General features: G+C 45.2%; 1 protein-coding gene across 2 annotated transcripts in view; it reads right to left on the bottom strand.

Moving 5' to 3' along the window:
• Positions 1-2,072: 2,072 nt before the first annotated feature.
• VANGL1 (VANGL planar cell polarity protein 1) overlaps positions 2,073-25,686 on the bottom strand; it is a 53,876-nt gene continuing 30,262 nt past the window's right edge. For both annotated transcript variants that reach the window (XM_005542220.5, XM_005542222.5), the window contains exons 5-8: positions 15,072-15,205; positions 13,528-13,660; positions 12,075-12,309; positions 2,073-6,431 (exon numbers count right to left, since the gene is read on the bottom strand). In XM_005542220.5, coding sequence (XP_005542277.1) covers positions 6,171-6,431; positions 12,075-12,309; positions 13,528-13,660; positions 15,072-15,205 — 763 coding nt within the window. In that variant the 3' untranslated portion in view covers positions 2,073-6,170. The remainder of the gene's footprint in view (positions 6,432-12,074; positions 12,310-13,527; positions 13,661-15,071; positions 15,206-25,686) is intronic.

Consider the following 25,686-nt stretch of genomic DNA (forward strand, 5'->3'; position numbering starts at 1 on the left):
TATCTGCCCCCACCCTCATCTTTGCTGGCATCCTGCACTCTGTGCAATAGTTATGGTCGTAAATGACTGTCGGAAATCAAATTTGGTTAATCACGCCATAACTTAGGGGTCTCAGAGGAGTGTGGCATTCAATTAAAGTAAACTATTATAAAAAGAAATTATTGCCAAAGTTTAGATTTTTGTACGTTCCCTTTTTAAAGAATGATGATGAAAAGTAAGTGAATGTTCCATTACCTCTATAACTGAGGGGTGCTGATAAATGAAAAACAACGGTTGCGTCTTTCTACAAGGCCCGTAGAATGGCGATGATGTGCAACTGTCTAAATTCCCTACAACTTGAGTTGAACTAAACTTGTCACCTGCAGATCAGATGCCCAAGTCCCGTCACTAATTCCCTGAGCAACAGTCTCTGGTCCCCACAGACGAAGCTTTCTTAGGCTGAGGGCTTTTTAGAATTAAACACTCCTAAATGATGAGCAACTTTACAACAAATGCCATGCCCACAAGTGAAAGCTCAGATAAAGATAAGCACACACAAAACCAAACAACTGTACATTCAAATAATGTTATCCAAATCCCATTTCAGTGCCAAAAGAAGTGCCAAAGACACTTTTAAGATAAAAACCTGGGGTTTGTCACATTTGTCCCCAAAGCTTAAAATAATGTCTTTCTTCCACTATGACAAGGACAAAACGCTGATGTTTGTAAGCTGAGACAGACATAAATGGTAGAGTCTTGGTGCCATATTGAAAGAAACTTTTCACGGTGCTGCACCTGGCTTTAGGAATCTGTTCTTTTGTTGGACACTCTAAAACAACCCACTAAAGAGACTTATTTAATAGACAAAACAAATTGGGTTATCTACGTAGAAATGGAACAGGACCCGGGAAAACGGGACTTAAAGAGCCCTAAAATTTAATTTTATTCCGAAGTTTTACATTTCTAATCCATTGCATCTTAATTCCTAATGAGATGTCATGTGGAGAGACATGAGCACCATCTTCCCTTTACTGTCTTCCATTGAAAGCAAACAGTAGGGCAGAAAACCATGGTTTGTGCACAACTGAATCAAAACTTACTACATATGGGAATAGAGAAAAATGGTTTTCTGAGCCCTGTTTTACGTCTGCGCTGTCCAAAGTCTTGGACGCAAGTGTGGGAAAAACAGTGGGATGCAAATTGCTTGCTGAGAACACCTATATCAAGGAGGCCAGGCCAGGGACCCCGGCTTGAGATCCCCCCAGGATGGGGCTGTGGACAGCCCCTCTCACTTCAACCAGGGAAGAGGGCTGAGGCATAATGTTGCCATGGCACCAGAGAGAGGCCAGGTCAAGACCCTGCCTACCTCCCTTCACCCAAGGCCAAAGGCACGCATCTTGCCCGAGCCAGCAGAGTGGGAGCAGGTGGGGCCAGGCAAAAGCAAAGGCGGGTTGCCGGAACAACAGCATCCCTGTCTTGCAGCAGGTGCAACACTGGCAGGGCTGGGTTTTCCAGAAAGAAAGGGGATTCTCAAGTTCTTTCCATCAAATATCCTAAGATATTTGCTAGCATAGTGGAGAAGCTTTCCAAGGGACAAGGTGTAAATCCAAAGTGAAAGAAGAGATCCTGCCTCCCAGTGAACTCCCACGCCAGGTTCTAGTTCAAGGATGTGTCTCTAGGTCCTTCCTCAACATCCAGAAGCGCCAAATCATTTAGACCATACTTCAAGGTACAGTGGACTGAGGGCTTAGAATCAAACATCTAGTTTGAAATTCTGTTAACCAGCCATGAGACCTTGGACAAGCCCCTTCCTCTCTGATCTTCCTTTTTTCACCTGAAAATTCAAGATAACTCCTATCTTGAAAGAATGTGGGGATAACAAGGCTGTGTGGAACACGGACTGTAATATACAATACCTGATAAATGTGTTAGTAGCCCTTCCTTTCTTTGACCAAAACACGTTTTCTCAAAATGTGATCCCAAACCGAATTTTCTGAGCATACACTTGGTTAAAGCTCAATACAGCTATTTCAACAGTGTCTAAACTATCTCATTTCACTACTGCACTGAATACCAATCAAGAACGGTGGGCAGAAGAGCAATTCTTATTTTATTTATAATGATATATGACCACAAGTTTACATAGTAGTAAATTCACAGTAGTGATTTTTTTTTGTTGTTTTTTGGTAACAAATCCATAAATCACAAACACTACCCAGAAATACTTAATTCACTTTACAATCGCAGGGTCTCTGCTGCAGGACTATTTAAATAAATACGCTAACATTTCTGTGCTACTTTAACTAACCTATCACTTTTTAAAAATAAAGCCCAGTTTTTAAGTTACCTTAAGAAATATCTAGTAAGGCTTCCAGGGTAGTGAAGTTTGTGCAGTAATTTTCTTAGATCTTGACCTTTCTTTGTTTGTTTCTTGCTGTTTTCAGAGTCCTAAAGCAAGAAAGAGTTTTATGGACTTGCCTGCAGGACAGCAGGCTCCCCAGAAGACAGTGCTGTGCTAAAGCCATTTACTCTAGGGGGAGAAGCCAGTGTCAGTGAGGGAAAGGAATAAAGCAGGGGAGGGAAAAGTCACTGGTTTAGAGTGACCTCCCCAAACACAGGGTTATTAGGTAATCTCTCAAACACAGGGGACTGCAGAAACACAGACACCCTCACACACTCAGCTATATACACATTCACACGTACCTGCTGAGCTATGCACCTATCTGCTACAGATAACACAGATGTTAAGACGTCTGACATGTAAATGTGCTATCCATGGGGTAATACACTCAGAGAAATGCTCATGTATATGGAAATAAAAACGCACAAACAAATATGCATTCCTACCTAGGGATACTTACACAGCAGGGCCCAGATTGGAAGGTAAACCAAGGACTCACTTTTGTTGGTTTCACTGAGTGGCTGGAACATTCACTCAGTACGTGGGTTGGAGTGGCAAGGTAATCAATTTCTGTCAGTCCAATATGCTGGTAGCATCCCACAGAGCTACAGCCCTTAGGTAAATACATGCCTCGAAAGTGATTATGAGAGGCAAAATGGGAGAGAAATCTACCACCAACTACTGAAGAGAAGGGAGGGGTGAGCACTTCATCCGTATCCAACACACACCTGCACAGCCAGTCTCTCCATTAAAAAAGGAGTCCCAAGCCCCAGGCAATGTACTACAACACAGCAAACACACCAGGTCACCTGCCTCTTACCATCTGCTATAAAGAACTTGTCTTCTATGCAGATGTCAAAACGGAAGAACAGAGGCGGGGGTCGGGGAAGGGAGGTGATGAGGGTTGGGCAAAAAATTGGTGGTCAAGTATTTTCTCTAGGGCTTACTTTATGAATTTTAGCTAAAGTATTATGCATTTGACTTAACATTTTGATAATGCAAAGGATTGATGAACTATACAGCTTTAAAATCCTCTCTGAGAATGCATACAGAACTTTTTAACATTCAGTTCATGGACTATAAAAATTGTCCTATCTTCAAAAGTACACATTTAAAAACAAATTGTCTACCAGTTAAAACATCACCAGGGAAGAGAGCAATCTCAGACATAGACTCCTCACTAAGTTCTTTAACACTCAATGCTCTAATTTTAATAATGTAGGTTGAAAATTATAAAAAAATCTATAAACATTTAAGGCAAATGAAATCCTGTCTCCTATAATGTGAACGTATGTTCTACTAGCCTTAGGGCAAAGTTTACCCCCTTTTAAAAAGAATAGCCTACCAGTTCCAAGAATTGAAATAAAAACGCATTGTGTTCAATTGTGGGATGCAGCTTTCTGAAACCTTAAATCTTTCAAATGTCATTTACATTGTTCCCACTGCAACAGTAACTCAAGCTATAAAGAGGTTGAAAGTGCAAAGGCTTTACAAAGATCCTGCATTTTATTTTGTTATTCTTTCAAAAAGAACTCAATACAAAGTCAATGTAAAAAAATCAATACTCAATTTAAAATAGAAACAGTAATTTCTGAACGTCTGACATTCTCCTATGCAAAGACTGGGAGAAAGAGGAAGGGGCAGAGGGAAAATAAATTCTTTAATTTAAACTTTTCTTCACCCTGCTGGGAATGCACATGCCAGAGCAAATGAATCCAGCTTAACCCCTTCTGGACTGGTCATTTAAGATAGGGTTGGAAGAACAGTATTTTAGAATGGTGGTGAACAGTGTCATTATTAACTATATGTACACACACTTATGGCACTTGGAACTGCTCTGTATCCATGACGTAGCAACCTCTGACACAGCCCGTCTCACACTTGCCATCCCTTACCCCATCTCCCAAAATATTTCCTGAGAAAGACATTATAAGGAACTTCCAGTTTGAAGGGATCTAACAGCAAAAACTAAGAACAAAACACCATGGTTCCATGGTATGTGTTTTTTATAAACAGAACCACATAGTTGAATAGTACATCTTGGCTCCCTGCCACACCTATGGGCTCCCCCTTCCTTCTTCTCCAGCATGTCTTTTCAAGCTGAAGGCTGGTGATTGAAGAATGTTGTTTACTTTTTCAGGTACAGGTGTATTACAAAGATCCAAAGCCAATTTTGATTTTTACAATGACACAAAATACTGTACCACTTGTGGAGTGCATGAAGCAGTAAGGGAGTAAGGGGGGGGTGCACACATACAAAGAGTCATCCTGTACTACAGCAAGGTGGCTGATTACCTGAAATACTGGGAAAAACAAGAGTGAACACTTTCAAAGGTTTGTTGCAGATATAGGAAGGCAAATGGAGGCAAAGGCAGCCCAGTGCAAGAGGTCCGGATGGGGCTCCTGAAGGAGCTCCCCTGCAGCAGGGCTCCGCCAGGACGGCTCCTCTGCCCACAACCCAGTGTCTGCTCCCCCAGGGCCAGGGGAAAGCCCACTGAAATCAGCTGTGTTTAACAGACAGACCACAGGTGAATCTTTCTGGACAAGAAGATGGGCTCCCTACTCTCCTTTCCCCAAACTCTGTAGAGCGTCCACTTTCCTTCTCCCCACTTTATCAGCAACTAAGAGTGGGAGCAAAAACCAGCCCCCTTCCTGGTCCTGAGTGGCAGAGGCAATGAGTTGCACAGTGACTGTGGTCAGAAAACACAGGGACTGGAGAGCAGCAGTTGCCAGCATGGTTGGCATGGTTTGGTCTCCCTTGGCAGGGCAGCTTGCTATAATCTTGGGGAGAACTTACCTCCCCAGGAAATGAAGTGGCTCCAAGTTGCACCTGCCAATCCCAGAGTCACAGTGTTAGTCTCCCCTGGTTGGTGTAGAGCAGTGGGGAGGAAAACTGGGCAGTGTGGGGCTCCTGCTGCAGCCTAAAGGGGGCATTTCCGCTGCCTGCTCTCCCTGTGCTTTCCCTGCTGGGCACCCCGCACTTCAATATGGAAACAATGCTGGGACCGACTTGAGTCTTCACAAAGAGCTGGAGGGCACACATGGAGAGCCAGGGCTGCCAGCCAGGTGGGGGCAGGACGGCATGGAGGCCAGGTGGGCAGCTGCAGGGCTGGGAAAGGGCTACCTGCTTCAAGCCAGGAGAGGGGTGGGATCAGAAACAGGGCGTGTAGGTTTTCTCTTTGGGAAAAAAACAAAATCAAACCACTTAATAGCTGTAAACGAGAGTGCACATTTTTTGTTGTGATCTTTCTCTGAAGAACCTAAGGCAACAAAGAACAAAGACGAAGGCAGGTATCTCCTGAACTGCCTATGACTTTCGTGGGTGATGTGATACTGGACATTAACATACACAAATACATATGTGGACGTGTCGTGACTGGTTTCCTGAAACAGAATAAAGATGTGTCCCCTGGAAGTCTACAAGTGGGCTGACCAGAAGCAACGGGGGACGTGGTACTGGACGAAAGGCAGGAACTAGTTGTTGTAAGGCGAGGCTCCCAAGAAGCACCAGCTCCACTTTGGTTTACAGCTGTAACAGAAGCTCCAGGGAACGGCTTCTTGAGAAGTCTCATCGACAAAAGTCAGATGTCATCAGTCATTTTTTTTCAGGGTGGAAAACCCCTGCTTCCTTCCAAATAAAGTGCAGATGGTCAAAGGATACTGGTCAATCATCTGCCAGTTTCAGTCAGCAATGAAGAAGAATTTTTTAAAAAAGACACCCCTCTGGCATAGATATATATCTCTCTATATATTTTCTTCTTTTTTTAATAAAGCCACAAATATAGAACTTTTAAACTGATGTCTCAGACTGTAAGCGAAGGACAAATTTGTGAGATTTGGGGTCTATGAACTCTTCAGAGAGTATGATGAATGGAATTTTCTTCACATTGACTACGAGGCTGAAGTCCAAGCACTTAAGGACGAACACAATTCCATCCCGTAATCCATTAGTCACAGCCTCGTCACTGACAAGCCTCCACTGTGTAGAGAGCCAGCGGTCCTTGTCATACTGCAGGGTGGGGCCCGCACTGAGGTACCGTTCTAGGAAGGCCTGGAAGCAGAGGAGAAAGGCTATTAGGGAAGAACAGCTCGTTTTAAGGGCAGTCCTGGCTAGGCGGCTAACCACTCTCACACCTATAAAGAACCTTTTCCAAATAAACCAGCTTAGACCAGAGCCCAGCTCATCACACTGAATTCCCGTCAGATCCTCACAACTGAGTCATTACTGGGGAGGGAAGACTTCTTGGACTTCTTCACTCCCCTTTACGTCCTACCCACCAAGGGCAAGCATAGTGGTACCCACGGAGGGGAGGGAAAATGGGGTGGCTGGGGTCAGTGTCTGGCTGGAAGCCGTTATGGCTGCATCACTCCATTCCTAGGGTATGGCCCTACTGGACGTGTTTCTCCATGTCTTCCTCCTCCTGAACCAAACATTTCTCAGGGCCAGGGCCATGTCGGGCCCAAAGGAGCAGTCAGGAAATACGAGCTGAATATATTTGCATGAACAAGAATGCATGATCTACCACTTATTGGCAGTGATTCTGCACAAGTCATTTACACTCTCTATTAGTGGATGCAGTGACACTACCTGAGTCACAGGGCTGCCATGAGGATGAAAGTGTTAGCTCTCAAAAAGCACTCATAGCAATGCCTGGCATGGTAAGCAAGCAATGGTTATTCCATGTTGGGCTACGTGGGCACATGGCCAGTCCAGGAGATGTCCAGGCCTGATGCCCCCTTCCCTCTCCTGAGTTCTCTGCTCCAGTGGCACCTGGCTCGATAGAGTTCTGATACATGTGCTGTTCCTCCAGCTAAACACTGTCATTCAGCTCATTCTTCCCTGCCCTTCAAATCTTCTTAAGCCTCCTCTCTTGAACCTCTCAGGCAGATTAACATGTGCTCCTCCAGGTTCCTGTAATCACTGACTCTCGTGTGACCCTTTACTTTCAAAGTGATCGCTGACTTGCGTGTCCGCTCCCCACACTACACTTCACTCTCTTGAAGGGCAGGAAGTATGTTATTTTTTTTTTAAATTTGAATTTCTAATGTGCATAGCACATACTAGGAGTTCAACAGCATGTGAATTAAATCAAATAAATACACTGATTTAGCCATGAGGGGAAGGAAGAATGAAATGAGCCAGTAATACAGATAGAAACATACTGGAATATATCAATCAGGTCCCAGACAGAGTCAAGAACAGATTTTGTTTTGTTGAGACAGTCTCACTCTGTTGCGCAGGTTAGAGGTGGCAGAATCTCAGCTCACTGCAAACTCCATCTCCAGGTTCAAGTGATTCTCTTGCCTCAGCCTCCTAAGTAGCTGGGATTACAGGCACATGTCACGACACCTGGCTAATTTTTGTATTTTTAGTAGAGATGGGGTTTCACCATGTTGGCCAGGCTGGTCTTGAACTCCTGACCACTAGTGATCTGCCTGTCTTGGCCTCCCAAAGTGTTGGGATTACAGGCGTGAGCCACTGCGCCCGGCCAAGAACAGTTTTTAACTAGTATCCTCTTTTTATTTTTGAGGCAGAGTTTCGCTCTTGTTATCCAGGCTGGAGTGCAATGGCATGATCTCAGCTCCCTGCAGCCTCTGCCTCCCATTTCAAGTGATACTCCTGCCTCGGCCTCCTGAGTAGCTGGGATTACAGGCATGCACCACCATGCCTGGTTAATTTTTTTTGTATTTTTAGTAGAGATGGGGTTTCACCACGTTGGCCAGACTGGTCTCGAACTCCTGACCTCAGGTGATTGATCCGCCTCAGCCTCCCAAAGTGCTGGGATTACAGGTGTGAGCCACTGTGCCCGGCCTGGTATCCTCTTTTATTCACACCCTGCTGCCACTGCCAGGTATATTTTTCATGTGGAGCATCTATTGTAAGGCAGAAAGTAAGGCCTTGCATACTCTCACACTGCCAATATAAATATAGCTCTTACGACTCATAAGAAAAAGAAAATAACTCAACAATTGGAGAAATGAAACTGAAACAATAATTTTATAGAAGAATAAATATTATTGGAAAGTTAGCATATAAAAATTTTTCTATTGGAAGGGTGCGGTGGCTCACGCCTGTAATCCCAGCACTTTGGGAGGCCGAGGCAGGTGGGTCACAAGGTCAGGAGATCGAGACCATCCTGGCTAACACAGTGAAATCCCCTCTCTACTAAAAATACAAAAAAAAAAAAAAAAAAAAAAAAAAATTAGCTGGGTGTGGTGGCGGGCACCTGTAGTCCCAGCTACTTGGGAGGCTGAGGCAGGAGAATGGCGTGAACCTGGGAGGCGGAGCTTGCAGTGAGCCGAGATAGTGCCACTGCACTCCAGCCTGGGCGACAGAGACTCCATCTCAAAAAAAAAAAGAAAAAAGAAAAAAAAATTGTTCTATAACATTATTAACTAAAGAAATATAGGCTGGGCGTGGTGGCTCACGCCTGTAATCCCAGCACTTTGGGAGGCTGAGGCGTGGGAGGCTGAGGCGGGCAGATCACAAGGTCAGGAGTTCAAGACCAGCCTGGCCAACATGGTGAAACCCCATCTCTACTAAAAATACAAGAATTAGCTGGGTGTGATGACAGGCGCCTGTAGTCCCAGCTACTTGGGAGGATGAGGCAGGAGAATGGTGTGAACCTGGGAGGTGGAGCTGGCAGTGAGCTGAGATGACGCCACTACACTCCAGGCTGGGCGACAGAGCAAGACTCCATCTCAAAAAAAAAAAAAAAAAAAAAAAAAAAAAAAAAGAAGAAGAAATATAAATTAGAAGAATTAAAACTAACTTCCTCCTCTTAGATGGGCAATGATTTAAAACAATAACATCCAATGTTCCCGAATATGTGGGAAATAAAAAATCTCAGATGTTAGAGGCAAAGCATGCAAAAGGAACACCCCTTAGGAAGGCAATTTGGTAGGATCTACAACGCTGACCTGGCTTTTCCTCTACTTGAAACCTAGGCTTTAGAAATACTTGTACAAACACATATGTAAAAAAGCATTCACCGCAATGTTGTTTAAACCAGGGGTTGGCAAACTTTTCCATAGATGTAAATATTTTCAGCATTTCAAGCCATATTCTGTCACAACTACTCAACTCTGTTGGTGCAGAGTGAAAGCAGCCATAGGTGATACATAAATAACAGGGCATGGCTGTGTGCCAATAAAATCTGATTAACAAATACAACCAGCCCCTAGCTTTGACTAATGAAAACTCTTAATCCAAATGTGCATCAACAGACAATCAGTTGAATAAATCATGGTATTTGGTAGAATAAGATGTAGCTATTACCAGAAATGAGTTTTATCTGTAGTTAGATCTGTATGAGTAAGATCTGTATGTATTGACTTGGAAAGACAGCCAAGGGATAGCTTTAAAAAAAAAAGCAAAGTTTTATATATCTATATCTCTCTACATATATAAAGATAATATACATTATATAGAGAGATGTAGTATGTAAATATCCATCTATGAATGATATATATAGGCTATCAATCAATCAATCAATGATATATATAGGCTGGGGCAGTGGCCTGTAATACCAGCACTTTGTGAGGCTGAGGTAGGTAGATTGCTTGAGCTCAGGAGTTCGAGACCAGCCCGACTAACATGGCAAAACCATGTCTCTACCAAAAAAATACAAAAATACGAAAACTGCCAGGCATGGTGGCATGTGCCTGTGGTTTACACACACACACACACACACACGCACACACACACAGAGATTGAGAGAGAAAGAAAGAGCAATGACCTTATTTCTGTTTTGTTTTCCCAATTCAGCATAAAAAACATCCACAGATATTTGAAAGAATATATACCAACTCCTTATCCGTAAAAACTGTTTTGGGGCGGGGGATGAAAATTTCATTTTCCGCATATGATACTTGTCTTTAATGTTTGGATTTCTATGCCAAAAACAGCTATTATTTTTAATTCAGAAAAGTATAAAATTTTTAAATGAAACAAAAAGCAACCAGGAAACTTTCTAAAATCTTGTAAAAAGAAAAACAACTGTTTTGGTTCTACATGGTACAAGCCATCATTTTATACCTGCAGACATATTTTCCTCATTTGCAACCACAGTATTCACATGTTTCTGAATTCTATTTCTTGTAACTTAGTATTCTAACAGATTATTTAACGATTCAACAGGTGATACACCATAATTTATAAGCCACTGTTATGTTTTAAATTATTTCCCTTGTGGAAGTATTACAGATTGTTTTGCAAAACACCACCTTTGTGTATAATCATGTGTATATATTATTGTATTAAATAGCTTTCCTAGGAGAGAGATTAGTGAGTCAATACAGAAAACTTTTTGGTTTCTTACTATTTCTACATTGCTTTCCTAAGGGTAATTACTGGTTGACAATGTAACCAGCAGGATACACATATAGTGCAACGTATAAACAGAGGTCCTTATAAAAAACAGCTACCAAATGTTACATGCGTGCCACATGCCAAGCTCATCTACTCTCTACCATGCAATTTACATGCCATGTTGCTATATTTAATGTAATTCTTACACAACAACCCTGTCAGAGAGGTATTATTATTATCCTCATTGATACAAGAGCAAACAAGTGTAGAGGAACTGAAAGAGTTAATTCATGTGACATACTTAAAACACTACCTGTCATATGAAGAGGCCAGACTAAATTGCTATTATTACTATTGGTAAAAATAATGCTATTGCTTTGTCAGGCATTTTGGGCGTTACAGAGTTAGTTTTACCGAATGGTCTTTTAGATTATGGTATTTAGCACACTTTAGGGATATTACAAGAAACAGACATGTATCTAATAGAAGGTAGAATAATTTGAGCACAGTCACAAACCAATTAAGTGGGGAGCTAGGATTTGAACCCACCTCTCTGTAGAGAAGTCAATTGTTATATCTTTACTCTATTTTGCCTCCTTGGCCACAACCCTCTATTAGATACCTGGCTGTTTCTTGTAACACTCCTTAAGGTGTCCTAAATATCGTAATCTAAAAGACCACTCAGTAAAACTCATTCTGTAATGCCCAAAATGCCTGATGGCATTTTTTTTTTTTTTTTTTTTTTTTTTTTAAGATGGAGTCTCACTCTGTCGCTCAGGCTGAAGGCTGAAGTGCAGTGGTGCGATCTTGGCTCACTGCAAGCTCCGCCTCCTGGGTTCATGCCATTCTATTTTTTACCAATAATAATAAGAACTATTTAGTCCATCCTCATCATATGACAGGTACCGTTTCAAGCACTTCACATGAATTAACTCTTTCAGTTCCCAAAACATACAAATGAGATAGTTACTAGTATTATCCTAACCAATTAACAGGTTAGGAAACTGAGGCACAGAGCTATTGCCATCTGCCCAAGGTTACACATCTAGTTGGTGGAGGACCCAGGTTAGAATGAATCAGTTCAGCTCCCGAGTCCACAATGCACCCCTAATCACTATTCTGTACTGTCTCCAATCACTATTCCGTACTGTCTGCAAGTGAAATTCTCTCCTCTGTTAGAATCCAGAGGCCTTCAAAAGGCACATTTAAAAAAACAATTGTACTAACATAGTATAAAGTAAGCGAGAATCACTAATTCTTATTACTTGACATTTTAGAGAAGCCTTTCGATTTTATCACTTCTAGTAACACGCTAAAATTCAACTGGCCAAGCTCAGTGACAAGCCAGGATGACGGTGGCAGAGCCCGCCCGGAGCAGCGCACCTTGGGGGTCATGCCGTTGGTGATGCAGAAGGCCAGGTGCTGCAGGATGCTCTCCATGCTGTGGTAGTGCTGCTGCCGGGTGGTGCGCAGGTACTTCTGGAGAGCCCTGGCCATGGAGGGGAAAATGGCCTGGGCGGCCTCCCTAGGGTCCATCACCTCCCCTGGGGCTTTCTGCTGCTCCTCGACCTGGAGACGCTGAATGTGGATGAAGGCCTCTTCCACTGCAACCACCAGCCTAGAAGGTGATGCAACACTAAGTAATTAGGATGGTGCCTGCCACAGGGTGAGTGAATAGAACGACACTTGTCCACCCTGCTGCGGCCTGACCTGCCAACATATTCAAGGCCCAATCATGCTGCTTGCATCCTTCCTTAGCTGTCCCCCAGAGGGGGGAGAGGGAGGAAGGGAGAAAGAAAAGCAACAGCAAAAATAACATGTGGAACAGGGGCCCCAGGCGTCGGGGGGAAGGAGCCCTAGGACTGGGAGATGAACTCTGTTCTCAATTCTGCCACCAATGAGCTTGGGAAACGCACTTAAGTCCTTTTTTCATCTCTGCAATGGTTAGATGAAAAGAGTTCTAAGGCCTCTCCAACTGGCTATAAAAGGCTCTGTACAGAGAGAGGCGGCTGGTGGTGCAGAAGCAGCCCTGCAAAGAAGCAGAGCTGTGTGCTCCCTGGTCCAGCCACCCACACTAGCAGCCCCTGGGAAACAGGAAGAGGCACAGCACACATGATGGAATGCACCTCTGTTCCCTTCAGTGAATATGACCTGATGGTGAACACCAGCAAGGGTCCAGGGCTGCAGAACAGGCCCACTCAAGTGTGGGCAGGGGGCCAGGAGCACCAGCACCACCCAGGAATCTGTTAGAAATGCCATTTCTTGGGCCCAACTCCACACCTACTGAGTAGGGCTTGTGCAGGCAAAGCCTGGAACCTGCATCCTATATTTGAACAGCCCTCCCAGTGATGCTCATACAGGCTTCAGTTTAAGAAACACTGGAGCAAGGTGCACTCCAAAGGTGTCCCCACAGGTCATATTTTTAAACAGAAACCTCATTCTAGCGGTAAAAAAGGAAAGATTAAAAGTCTACAAGAGGCCGGGCATGGTGGCCCACGCCTGTAATCACAGTACTTTGGGAGGCTGAGGCAGGCAGATCACTTACGGTCAGGAGTTTGAGAACAGTCTGGCCAACATAGCGAAACCCCTTCTCTACTAAAAATACCAAATGTTAGCTGCGCGTGGTGGTGGGCGCCTGTGATCCCAGCTACGTGAGAGGCTGAGGCACGAGAATCGCTGGAACCTGGGAGGCAGAGGTGACAGTGTGCCAAGATCTTGCCACTGTACGCTAGCCTGAGCAACAAAGTGAGATTCTGTCTCCAAATAAATAAATACATAAATAAATTAAAAATTTAAAAGTCTATAAGAGGGTACTGGCATCAGGAGGGCAGTATACCTTGCTTTCCGCTTCTTTACTCGCCGTTCATGTTCGGCCTCTTCATAATACAACTCATTGTGGCTTGAGTCCCTGCGCCGAGCAGCTGCAGCAATCATGGCCCGGGACTGGCCAGTGGCATTGTTACTGGGGCCTTTGGGGAAAGGACAGTGAAAGAATAGTGTTAATACCACGAGGCTGGGAAACAGAGCAGAAAACTAGTACTGCAATCTGTCAATGTTGTCTACCCACCCCCTATGAAACACACATACACAAATCCTAAAGGTCACTTCCCAGGAGGGTGAACTGTGCCCCGGATCCGCATTCACTATGTCCAAGGCAAGAGAGCAGAGGAATCTCCCTAAACCCCAATCTGGTCAGTGGAAATGGAAAAAGAACTCAGAAGGGGATGAAGAATGCTTGACAATTAAAATGTTGGCCAAAAACAACACACAGAGTGTGCTGAAGAAGTTACCATCTTGGTTTGGCCATAAGGGCAGCTGGGACATCAAATTTCAGCAACAAGACAATGAGACAGAATGAGAGGGATGGGGAGAACAAGGACAGACAGACAAAAAAGAAAGTCAAAGGACATGAGACACTGAGTCTACAATGGAAAGCAAGCTATGCTGGAATGTCATGGCAGCTATAACTTTTACAGGAAATACCAATATTAATGACCCATTAATGAATACAGACTCAGAAGTCCTGTCCTGTCCTAACCATTGACCACCTTAACTTTTCAGAAACATAGGCAGATTTCCGGCTTTCTTATGGATGATCTACTTGGCTGATGACTTGGTTTCACTAGTGGGAATCTTTGCTAAGTTTTCAGATTACAGATTAAATTTATCAATCCTTCAGGCTTCGTGAGGGAGCTCACACCTCATATAGCCAAAAAATAAACAATTACATAACTGGGAGGATATTACCACCAAAAATTGACACTGTATATAAATCACTTGACTTGTTGACAATATAATCCTCTCCGAGGGTTTGTAAAGTTCTTGCCCTCACCCAATGTACCCAGTAAGAAATGACACCGCATCCTGTTTCTTGCACTTAACCATCTGATACCCTGAAACATAGCTTGGACTTACCCAGCCTGGCCTCCAGCCTCCTGCCACCCACTCAACTCCGGCTCCTAGCCACGAGTAAGAAGTGCCTGTAGGTATCTCACCAGATGCCTGAACTACTGAGATTTCTAGTCTTAATGATTTAGGTAGCTTTCTGAGTCTGTGGGTAATGTGCACAAATTTTGAAAAGCAACCCTTTCCTAATCGCTTCCAATATAAGGTGAGCCTGGCAGAAGGCAGGAAACACACACCACTGCTGTTTTCAATCATAAAATCCCAAAATGAACAGGCTTCCCACATAGGTAGATGGTAAATCAACACTTCTCTAAAAATGTGTCTGCCTACATAAAATACAGAAATTGTTCTGAAACGAGAATGTACCATAAAGGTAGGCCCAGAGAGGAAGCAGAACCAAACGTACCATGAAGCTTAAATAGTCACCCAACTGTGCCCCTATGAGCACTGCAGACACCCTTTCAAGGCACATACCATCTACATTGTAGACTTTCAGCCCGGCCATGTGCTTGGCTGCTCGGAATTTGGAGGCTGTTAGGAGGTTTGGGTTATAGATGGTGAAATCTTTGTAGTAATTTTCTAGGACCACCAGTGCTGCTCGTTGGATACTGAGAAAAAAAGAACAAAATTAATGCAAAGCTTTTTCACTGAATACGCAGGTCCTAAATGACAAATCCTCTTTTGGAGGAACACAACATCAAAGATAATCTCATACAGAAGTCCACTGGGTTCTACCACACCTCTGGTCTCCAGGATGAGAACTTAAAGCTGAAACTAAGCCCCATGGCCAAGTGGCTTCTGTGCCCTCTCCTGGACCTGTGATTAGCCGCATTCCATCTAGCCCTTTGTTGAAAGAGGAAGAAGTTGTAACTCATAACTTACATTTAGTTTTAGGCACCCAAGAACTTTTTCTATTTTTCCTCGGTTTACAAAAGAAGAAACTGAGGAACCCCCCAAAGGGGCAAGAGGCTTACTAATGGTTGCAGGGCTAATAAGTGAAAGAACAAAGTATAGATTCACGTTTCTAAGGTCCTCATTCAAGGTTTTGTTCCGTAGGCCTCGGTGCCCCTGGGTATGAGGAATCCTGGAACTTAAGTTTTATACAGACCAGAACAACTGCAGCCATCCAGGGCAGAGTGTACTTAAGAGGGCCTCAGCCGGGCACGGTGGCTCACGTCTGTAATCCTAGCACGTCGGGAGGCTGAGGCAGGTGGATCAGGACTTTGAGACTAGCCTGACCAATATGATGAAACCCCCTCTCTATTAAAAATACAAAAACTACCCGGGCATGGTAGCACATGCCTGTAATCCCAGCTACTCAGGAGGCTGAGACAGGAGAATCACTTGAACCTGGGAGGCGGAGGTTGCAGTGAGCCAAGATTGCGTCATTGCACTCCAGCCTGGACAACAAGAATGAAATTCAGTCTCAAAAAAAAAAAAAAAAAAAAGAAGGCCTCTACTGAGACCACCTGATCTTTCTGGGTCCCCCTGCCCCTTGGACTGCTATCTCTGGCCTTTGGCAGAGGGGTATGAAGGTGACTATCCATGTTCTGATATTCTAGGTCTCCAACCTATCCTCTGCTTGGTCGTCAGAGAGCAGCAGGAGAACAAAGAACAGGTACCATCAACAAGTGGGAGAGAGGATGTGGGAGGGCACTTACAATTGGAAATGAGTCTAGACAGCAAAAGAATATGCTCTTGGTCTACGGTGCATGACACTTGCCACTTTGAAGAACACCTTGCAATGATACAGCAAGGGCCTGCACATATCTGATTCTCATTTCACCCTCAGTCATTCCAGGTAAGAAAATTGAGGCTCAAAAATCTATGACCTGCACAACAGCATGCAGTCAGTAAGTAGGAGACCTGGAACTCTGATATGATTTACAAACCTCCAAGTTGGGCTTTCCGGTAACATGCAGCCTCTGTGTAACAGTGTACGTGCTGACATCTCCAACCACCACCATGTTAAATACCACAGATATATTTTTATCTTGCCCTTTAGATTTTCCTTTCTAGTACTCTGCTAAGCAGATCGGCTTACAAGGATTATTTGCAGTAGCCGGAGCACCAGGACGGGGCTCCCTTTGATTCCTGGATGACCGCACTGTGTTCCAACACTCTCAGGGTGGCTCAGGGATCTTCACTTCACACCAAGGCAAGGGAGCTCCTAAACCATCTGCTGGAAATTCTGTCGACCCACCCCTTTGGCTCCCCTTGGAGCTCTGCTTCAAGACTTTAACAGAGTTGAATCTGGAAGTCAGTCAGCTAACCTGCTTAAGAGCAGAATCACGGCAAAGCTTTCTGAGTTATATCCCCGGCAGTGCCTGCATTCAGTTGGTACTTAACGTTGTCCTAGATAATGTACAGTCATGTGAGGCTGGGGAACACTATCAGGGGAAATCTGGTGAGACCAACTTTGCATAATGGAAGTAAAGCTAAGACTCCTAACAGCAAATCTGCATTTCAAAAATTTTGATCATTCAATTAACTCAGTTGCTCACTCGTCATTCCATATTTGAGTGCCTGTGTCTGCTAAGCCCTGGGAATATCAAGATAGACAGAAGGAGCTCCTCCTTAGTCAGTACATGGAGCATGAACCCCATGACAGTGAGTGTGCTCTCATGCTGGAACACGTGGGTCTAAGTAACCACGGAGAAGAGCTTCTGGCTGCCTGGGACAGGGTGCAGCCTTCCTGAGGAGGTGGCCTTGTGTGGAGATTTGTGTGTCACGAGAGCTCTTCCTGCAGAAGTCCACTCTGCTTGCCCTGAAAGTCTCACCTAGCAATCTCCAAGTCAATGTGGCTCCAACCCTGTCCTTGCCCCCTGTCCACGGCATTCTCCAGAGAGGCAAGTGTTTTTTTATTCCTACCCCATCCAGATATTCATCGCAACCCTCTCCCTGCTCTCTCTCTCTACACACATACACACACACACACAGACACACACACACACACAGACACACACACACACACAGACACACACACATACACGCTCCCTGGTGTGCCTAGCTCAGCTCTCAGCCCTGTGTGTGCCTTTTCCAGAGTGCCTGGGCTTTGGGAGGCAAGGAGCCCCTCTGCATGGCTGTAAGACTCAGTTTACACACACACACCCACTAGGGTTCAAACCCACTTCATCCCCTCCTCTAATGATACAGAAACATCTCCAGGTCCCTGGATTCCCAATAGAAAAGTATTACCTTGATCTAAATTTAAAAATTAAAAGGCAATCATCAGAAGTTCTCCTCAGAACCATCTCCAACTCAAAACTGTCTTGTGGTTGCTGAGTTTTGGTTTTCTGTTCAGCGAGGCTGTGAAGAGGGGCCAAGGGAATCCCACTAATTCAGCTGGGGCCGGTGAGGGGATGGCTGGGTCGAAGCCTCCTGGCTGTGTCTCTCACCCTCCACCCTGTGAGTGCGATGCACTGTCCCGAGCAGTGGCTTCTGTCTCCAGCAGGGCTCCTGGCCCACTGCCTTCCAGCATGGGGCCTCAGCAGATGCTCTCCAAATGGGCCAGCTCTCCAAATGAGCCAAGTCCACAGCCTACCTGACAGCCCCCTCAGAGCAAAGTCCTGGTGTCCCAGGAAGTGCCCAGGGTGGGGGCGGGTACCGTGAGATGCCAGCCCTGGGTGTCACAGGCACAGCTCTCACAGTCCTCCCAAGGAGTGAGAGGCTTTGCTCAAAAATACCAAACAAAGGGAAAGCGCAGGCGTCCTGCACTCCCTCTGGCTCTGCCCTCTCAGAGAAGCAACGGGATGACTCAGAGCCTGGCCAGCTCCCAGGCTGAGAAGCCAACGCTGGAGCTGAAGGGATCTCAGGGAGAAGTTGATAAACACCTGCAAGAGTGTGCATGCTCTCACCTACAGAGGATGGTCTGTCTGATGCCCAGCATATCTAGCAATATTCGGGAATGAGAATTTCCAAGTAACTAAACAAACACATAACTCAAGTTCACGACTTAAATAAAATGGTTGTGACCTTTTGGGATAAAATCCAATATGCCTTTCTTCATCTTTTATTTTTTGAGACAGTCTCCCTCTGTCACCCAGGCTGGAGTGCAGTGGCATAATCTCGGCTCACTGCAACCTCCACCTCCCAGGTTCAAGAGATTCTCCTGCCTCAGACTCCCCAATAGCTGGGACTACAGGCACGTACCACCACGTCCAGCTAATTTTTATATTTTTAGAAGAGACGGGGTCTCACCATGTTGCCCAGGCTGGTCTTGAACTCCTGAGCTCAAGTGATCCGCCCACCTTGGTCTCCCAAAGTTCTGGGACTACAGGTGTGAGCCACTGTGCCGGGCCTTTCTTCATCGTTTTGAAGAGAGTGAGGTCTGTGATGTATGATTTAAGTCTTCATGATTACTCCAGATGATTACGCATCTTAACACTTAGCTGTGCCATGTACATAATGCAGTGAAGACACTGGGTTCCATCAGGAGGTGGAGGCCATCTATTCCCACTCTGTCCCAGGCTGCAGCAAGTGTGAATAGGTGAGGTTGTTTTGTTTACATTTTTTTCTACATTCTCCCTCGCTACTGGCTATCAGTCATTCCTAATTACTACGCCATGGCCTCGGTCATAGCCCCAGGAGGCCAGGACGCAGGGAGCAGCCATTCCCTCCACCACTGTCAGCGCCCAGCATTCCTCCTGCCTCGATTCCTCTCCACCCTCCAAATATGGAAGGAACCACAAAGCCAACGCAGGACTGCCTTCTTTCAGGAAGCCTTTTCGAATCCTCCAGGCCCCGCTGATCCGTCCCTAAACTTGCAGTATCGAAGATGATGACACGTGACTTGTGATGTCTTCGAGGAAGGTAGTCTTGCCCCTTCAACAAGCTCACCTATGCAAATTCCTGACACACAGGGGACACGTCCTTTGGTTCCTCCATGGGTATATAATACTTGCAGGCTTAGCTTCTCTGTTCATGCAATCTTAGAATTCCCATAGGCCTAAGATCAGTCCTGAATATGTATTTCATAAAATCATGGACTTTCAGAGGCAAAAAAGGGCCCCAGAGATGAACAAAAGCAAATCCTTCTACAAACCCCAATCTCTAGACCAGACAATCTTGGGGAAACATGGGAAGCAAGAAAAATCAAGTTGGTTAGAAACTTGCCCCCTCTGTTATCACCATTACATTCAGAGAGAAACAGGACCCCTGTATTGCTGTCAGGGGGAGCCTGAAGTATAGACTGCAGACTCAGCCCCCTCAGAAACCTGTGACAAGGAGCATTTTCCCAAGATAGAGGACTCTGTGTTCAACTGGTGCCGCGTGCCAACATACCTGCCTAGTCACAACCCCAGGAAAGAAATACCCTCTCCCAGACCACATAGATGTGTGGAAAACAGCACATGAAGGTACACCTAGTTGTGACAGAAATTCACTTGAGACCAATGCATAAAAACCTCCTCAACCGGCTTGGGTCTAGGCTGGTCCAAACTTGAACTCCTGGGAAAGACAGACCAGCAATGAGTCTACATAAAGGTCTAAGGGAATCCGACAGCTACATTTTAATTTAAAACTCACTGCTGACCACATTGCCTACTGGCCTACTTTCTTTGCAAGACAAAGAGGGTGGAATGAGAAACGCTGTGGTCTTTTGTGTCTAATCAACCACGAAAGCACTTCCAGTGTTGTTGACAACTGTTATATGACTGCCATGGCAACAGAGAAGAGGGGCTCGCCCTTGGGCTACATTTCTTAAACAGACCTGGAAAGAAGCATCTCAAAACACAGTTCAAATGTTAATGCACAAAAATCTGAAAGACACATTTTTTAAAGATAAATTCTGAAGGAAAAAATATTAATGCCCTGTATACCTAGACCATCCACTGCCTCCCCATGCTCTGTGCATGTCTGAGTCTGCACAGAGGCTGCAGAAAACGGCACGCACAGTGCAATTGGTACAGACTCTGGCCCCAGACAACACGACTCCAGGCTCTCTCCCTCATTCATTCAACTTGAATGAATTAGTCACTTCTTCAAACCTCATACTCTTCATCTGCAGGATGGGAAGAACAGTACAGAAAACCCTGCTTACCAAGATAAGTGGGCTCCAAAATACTCAGCGGCATAAAATGTCTTACTGAAAAGCTAATGAATTGACTGGGGCAGGCCTGGTACAGGCAGCTACTCAGAACCTCCAGCAGCAGCCTGCGAGATCCAAGTATACCAGGTGCTGGCTGAGGTCGGCATCGCCCTAAGGTAGGTTAAGTCTCATGAGCTTAAATATCCATTGAGATGATTCCAAGTTCTATGACATTCTGAGACTTCAAAGCTAGTTGGCATTTAGACCAGGAAAAATATTGGAGACTTGGGAGTTCGCCCTCCACTTTCCTGCTTCCTAAAGAGGAGCAGCCCGCCTGGTTTAGGTCTATGCTGAAGATGAAATAACACATTTTAAAGTGCTTATTCAAAGTAAATAACTCATAAACGATAGCCACCATGAGCTTATATGGCCATATATGTTGAAGCGGCCAACTTGATCCCATGTGCGCCTGTACCAACCTCCCCCAGAGGCCCACCATGATGGTACTGCCATGGGAAATGAGCCAAGATGGGTCCACTCTGCAGTCTTCCTTAGGGACTGGGGCCACAAAGCTATGCTACTCTTTGTTTTTATGCAGTACTTCCTGCCAACTCTCAGCCTCCTGAAAATCAAACCTATGTATAGGGAGGCATCCACTATAGAAGGAGTACTAGATCCCAGAAGGTCTAGACTCCTGCTACCTACCCTGTAATCCTGTATAAGTCATTTCCCCTTTCTTGGCCTTTTCCTTGGCCTTTGATAAAGAGATAATACTGACTACCGCATGTGGTTGTTGAGAAGAGCAAATGAAATAATGACAGTGAAGGCATCTATAAACTATAATGCATTCTACAAACACAAAATATTACCGCATTACTAATAATGAGCATGAACATTTTGCAGCAGGGATGGGGTTGGTTGATGGCTAGAATATACACATAGTCCCTAGGCACAAAAGCATGACCTCACTTCAATTTATACTGAACCTCAAAATTTTAGAAATGGAAGGAATCTTAGTGTTCACCCAAGCAGAGATTCAAGAATTAGAGAAATCAAGAGTCCATCAGTCCAATCTCCCAATCCATATATCAATTATTTTAAAAAATTATTTAATTAATTTATTTAGAGATGGAGTCTCACTCTGTCACCCAAGCTGGAGTGCAGTGGCATATCTCAGCTCACTGCAACCTCTGCCTCCCAGGTCCAAGCAATTCTCCTGCCTCAGCATCCCGAGTAGCTGGGATTACAGGCACAGGCCACCATGCTTGGCTGATTTTTAGTAGAGACAGGGTTTCGCCTTGTTGGCCAGGCTGGTCTTGCACTCCTGACGTCAGATGATCTACCTGCCTTGGCCTCCCAAAGTGCTGGGATTACAGGTGTGAGTCACCAAACCTGGCCAATTTTTATTTTTATTTTTGAGACAGAGTCTCCTTTGTTGCCCAGGATGGAGTGTAGTGGTGCAATCTCAGCTAACTGCTTCCCAGGTTCAAGCAATTCTCATGCCTCAGGCTCCAGAGTAGCTGGGACTACAGGCACATGCCACCACACCTGGCTCACTTTTGTATTTTGGTGGAGACGGATTTTCACCATGTTGCCCAGGCTGGCTCAAACTTCTGGCCTCAACGGATCCACCCATTTCAGTCTACCAAAGTGCTGGGATTACAGGCGTGAGCCACTGTCCCTGGCATCCATATACCAATTCTTTTTATAAGCTCCCAGATGACATCCAGCCTTTGCTTGAAAAGAAAGTTCATTTTCACACTGAAATGACCTTTCAGTTCTACCACTGGTTCACCCAATGCTTTGTTCTGAACCCAAGTCCCCCCTTCTCGTGAAAGCCTATTACATACTTGAAGGAAACAATTGTGGCCATAAACCACCTCCATTTTAACTCCCTTATTTTGTAGCTAAAGGAACCAAAGCCTAAAAAAATGTGTGCACACATGCACACATACACACAGATGCACACACAGTCCCTTCTATTTCCCATTCATTCACCCTCCTGTGAACTTGATTGTGGCTTCTGCAATCAAACTTGTACTCTTACATGGTATTAAAATCAGAAATTAACATTGAGCTTTAGAGCTCATCCAGACTGTTGCCCTCACACTTTATGGCCTGCAACTTCTCCCTGAGCAGGGAGAAGAGATGAAGACATCCCCTATGGACAAGTCCTTTTCAAGTTTTAGCCACATCTTTTCAAATATGAATTTGATCCCTTCAGCTAGGTCAAGAAAAACAGCTTTCTTCACATGTGGAAAATGTCAAAGAACTTCTTGCATGCTAATTCCCCAAATATATGCCAGGTCATTCTTCTCATTACCTAAGTACATGCTGACAGAAAAAGCACTAAAAAGTTTTCTTGTCATAGAGTAAAATCTGCAAAGATCTCCTTTAAGGGCATGCAGTCACTATCCTGAAAGCCAGCTAAGGATGCTACATTCAGAAAAATCTTAATAACTAGCCTCTCCAACTCCATCAAAAGCAAATGGTGAGCACCTGCTAAGTCTCCAGTACTGTGACCCGGATGTAAATGAAAACTTCCGGGGGCTTACGCTCCAATCAGTGGTGAGCACCACTCAAACAGTAAGTACAGTCAAGTGATCCAGAGACCATGACAGAACATGCACACTAAGAAGAGGGGGATGGTGTTCCCGCTGGGGATCCACAGTGGGGGCAAAGCTGGACCGTTAAGTCTTACAAGATGAATGATGGTCACACCATGGACAACAGGCTGTAAAGCAAATTCCAGGCAGAGAAAGCAGTGTGAGCAGAAACAGGCTGGTATTAATCCTCCCAAACATCCACAATAGAGCAACGGGGTCAGTGTTCAGTCACAGGACAGCACAGCTTGGAGAAACCTGTAGTGGCAAATAGTGTCTCTCAAAATGTGCATCTACCCAGAACTTCAGAATGTGACCTTATTTGGACACAGGATCTTTGCAGATGTTATGTTTAGTTAAGGTAGAGTCATTCTGGTATCCGTATAAGAAAAGAGGTGGCCAGGCCTCTTTGGCTCATGCCTGTAATCCCAGCACTTTGGGAGGCCGACAGAGGCAGATCACTTGAGGTCAAGAGTTCGAGACCAGCCTGACCAACAAGGTGAAACTCCGTCTCTACTAAAAATACAAAAATAAGCTGGGTGTGGTGGCGTGTGCCTGTAATCCCAGCTACTAAGGAGGCTGAGGCAGGAGAATTGCTTGAACCTGGGAGGCAGAGGTTGCAGTGAGCTGAGATCGCACCAATGCATTCACGCCTGGGCGAAAGAGTAAGACTCTGTCTCAAAAAAAAAAAAAAAAAAAAAAAAGAGGACATAACAGAGACCCACACGGAGGAGGTCACGTAATGATGGGGGCAGAAACTGGAGTGACACAGCCGTAAAAAAAGGAACATGAAGGGTTGCCAGCAGCCACCAGAAACTAAGAAGAGGCAAGGAAAGATTCCTCCCTAGAGCCTTTGCAGGGAGCACAGCTGTGCCAACACCTAGATTTTGTACTTTCTGAGAAGCAGAACTTTTAAGCCATCCAGTTTGTGCTACACTCTGTTACTTCAGCCTTAGGAAACGAATGTACTTGAACTTAGGGAAGGAAGGGTGGAGGCAGGCTGGTCAATGGTAACTGAGGCTGCAGATGAATGCAAAGGTGAAAGCGTGGGAGGAAGGAGGGTCAGTGGACAGGGACAACCAAAGGCGGCCAGTACTGAAGGCTGCCCAGGCACTAAGGCCACTAATTACCTACTTTTTAAGGTGTGCCTGCTCTGATGGCTGCATTTTAGGGCCCAAACCTAGGTCTTTGAGAAAATTCTAAAATGCAGAACCCCTAATACAAGTTGATTCAGCTTTCTGTGAAAACCTCCAGCTAGGGTGCAATAGCTGATGCTCTCAGTTTTACCCACCTGCTACTTCCCAGAAGAGTCCGTCAGAGCTAATCTACCTGGATGTATGGGCTTCACTGCTCCCCACACTTGGAGATAAATGACTTCAGTCTGACAGTCAGGACCATTTGTGGCAATATTTGTGTGAGTCCCAGAGAAGAGAATATAATTAGCCCCTGGACGCTGAACGCCACCGCCTTCACTGACAACCAGGCACATGAGTGTTTATATCTCCTGGCCCTTCTGCCTTTTAATTAAAATGTTTGTCTCACAGCTGCATTTGGGAAGTTAGCTTACACAAGTCCCATAGACAATAGGCAATGATCACCTTGGAACTTGAGAAAGACAAAGAGGGGCAAAAACTGGAATTAGCTCATGTTTACTAACAGGTCTCATAACGAAGGCCTGGACTTGGTTGGACTTTCAGGATAGAGGAGGAGGGCCACAGGTTTCTGCTTGAGGTCTTGAGACACAGGAGACTGCCCATTCTGCAAGGGGAAACAGATCAGAGGCTCTGTGTGGCGGCTGAGGCCCGTGGGAAGGCTCTTCCTCGGGCCACCTGGATTCACTCGTGTCCCGGGCCTGCTGGTGCCTCAGGTACACAGAAGTTTCAGCAGCCAAATTCTCTGAACCAATATTTGAAGGCTGGAAAGCATGCCTGGCTTTTGCTTTGAAATTCAAGCTGTGGACAAGCCCTGCAGGGTATCTCCGCTGAAAGATGAACAAGCAGATGGGCAGCCTAGGATATCTAATCCCAGAGCGCCAAGGAAGTGGAATCAGCAGGACTTGGGAATCACAGAATGATCTCCAAAGTGCAGTGTGGGGGACACCCACAGCGCTTCTCCATGAGTCCCTAATAATACCAATAAAACTACACCCAGGGCATGCCTGGAGGACACCATTCTCTATCAACACTGGGAGGAGTTTGTGAGAACCAGAAGTAGCTAACAGCTCATGCAATGACCTGGTTCTTCTGGTCTCAGCAACTAAGCAATACAAGGTTGTTAACATGGACACCCCTCCTGGGCTTAACACCACGGCCCATGGCAGTTCTGAGTGCAGAGACACACTGCTGGTCTCCTGCTGAGCGGCTGAGATAGTTATGGCTGAAGCCCTCTGGCTGCCTTCCCCACAGCACAGAGATGCTGGCAGACCTCCACCACCGGGGCACCTAGGAGACACGCTTCC

The sequence above is a fragment of the Macaca fascicularis genome, chromosome 1 (genome assembly GCF_037993035.2).
Source record: "Macaca fascicularis isolate 582-1 chromosome 1, T2T-MFA8v1.1".
Taxonomy (NCBI): domain Eukaryota; kingdom Metazoa; phylum Chordata; class Mammalia; order Primates; family Cercopithecidae; genus Macaca; species Macaca fascicularis.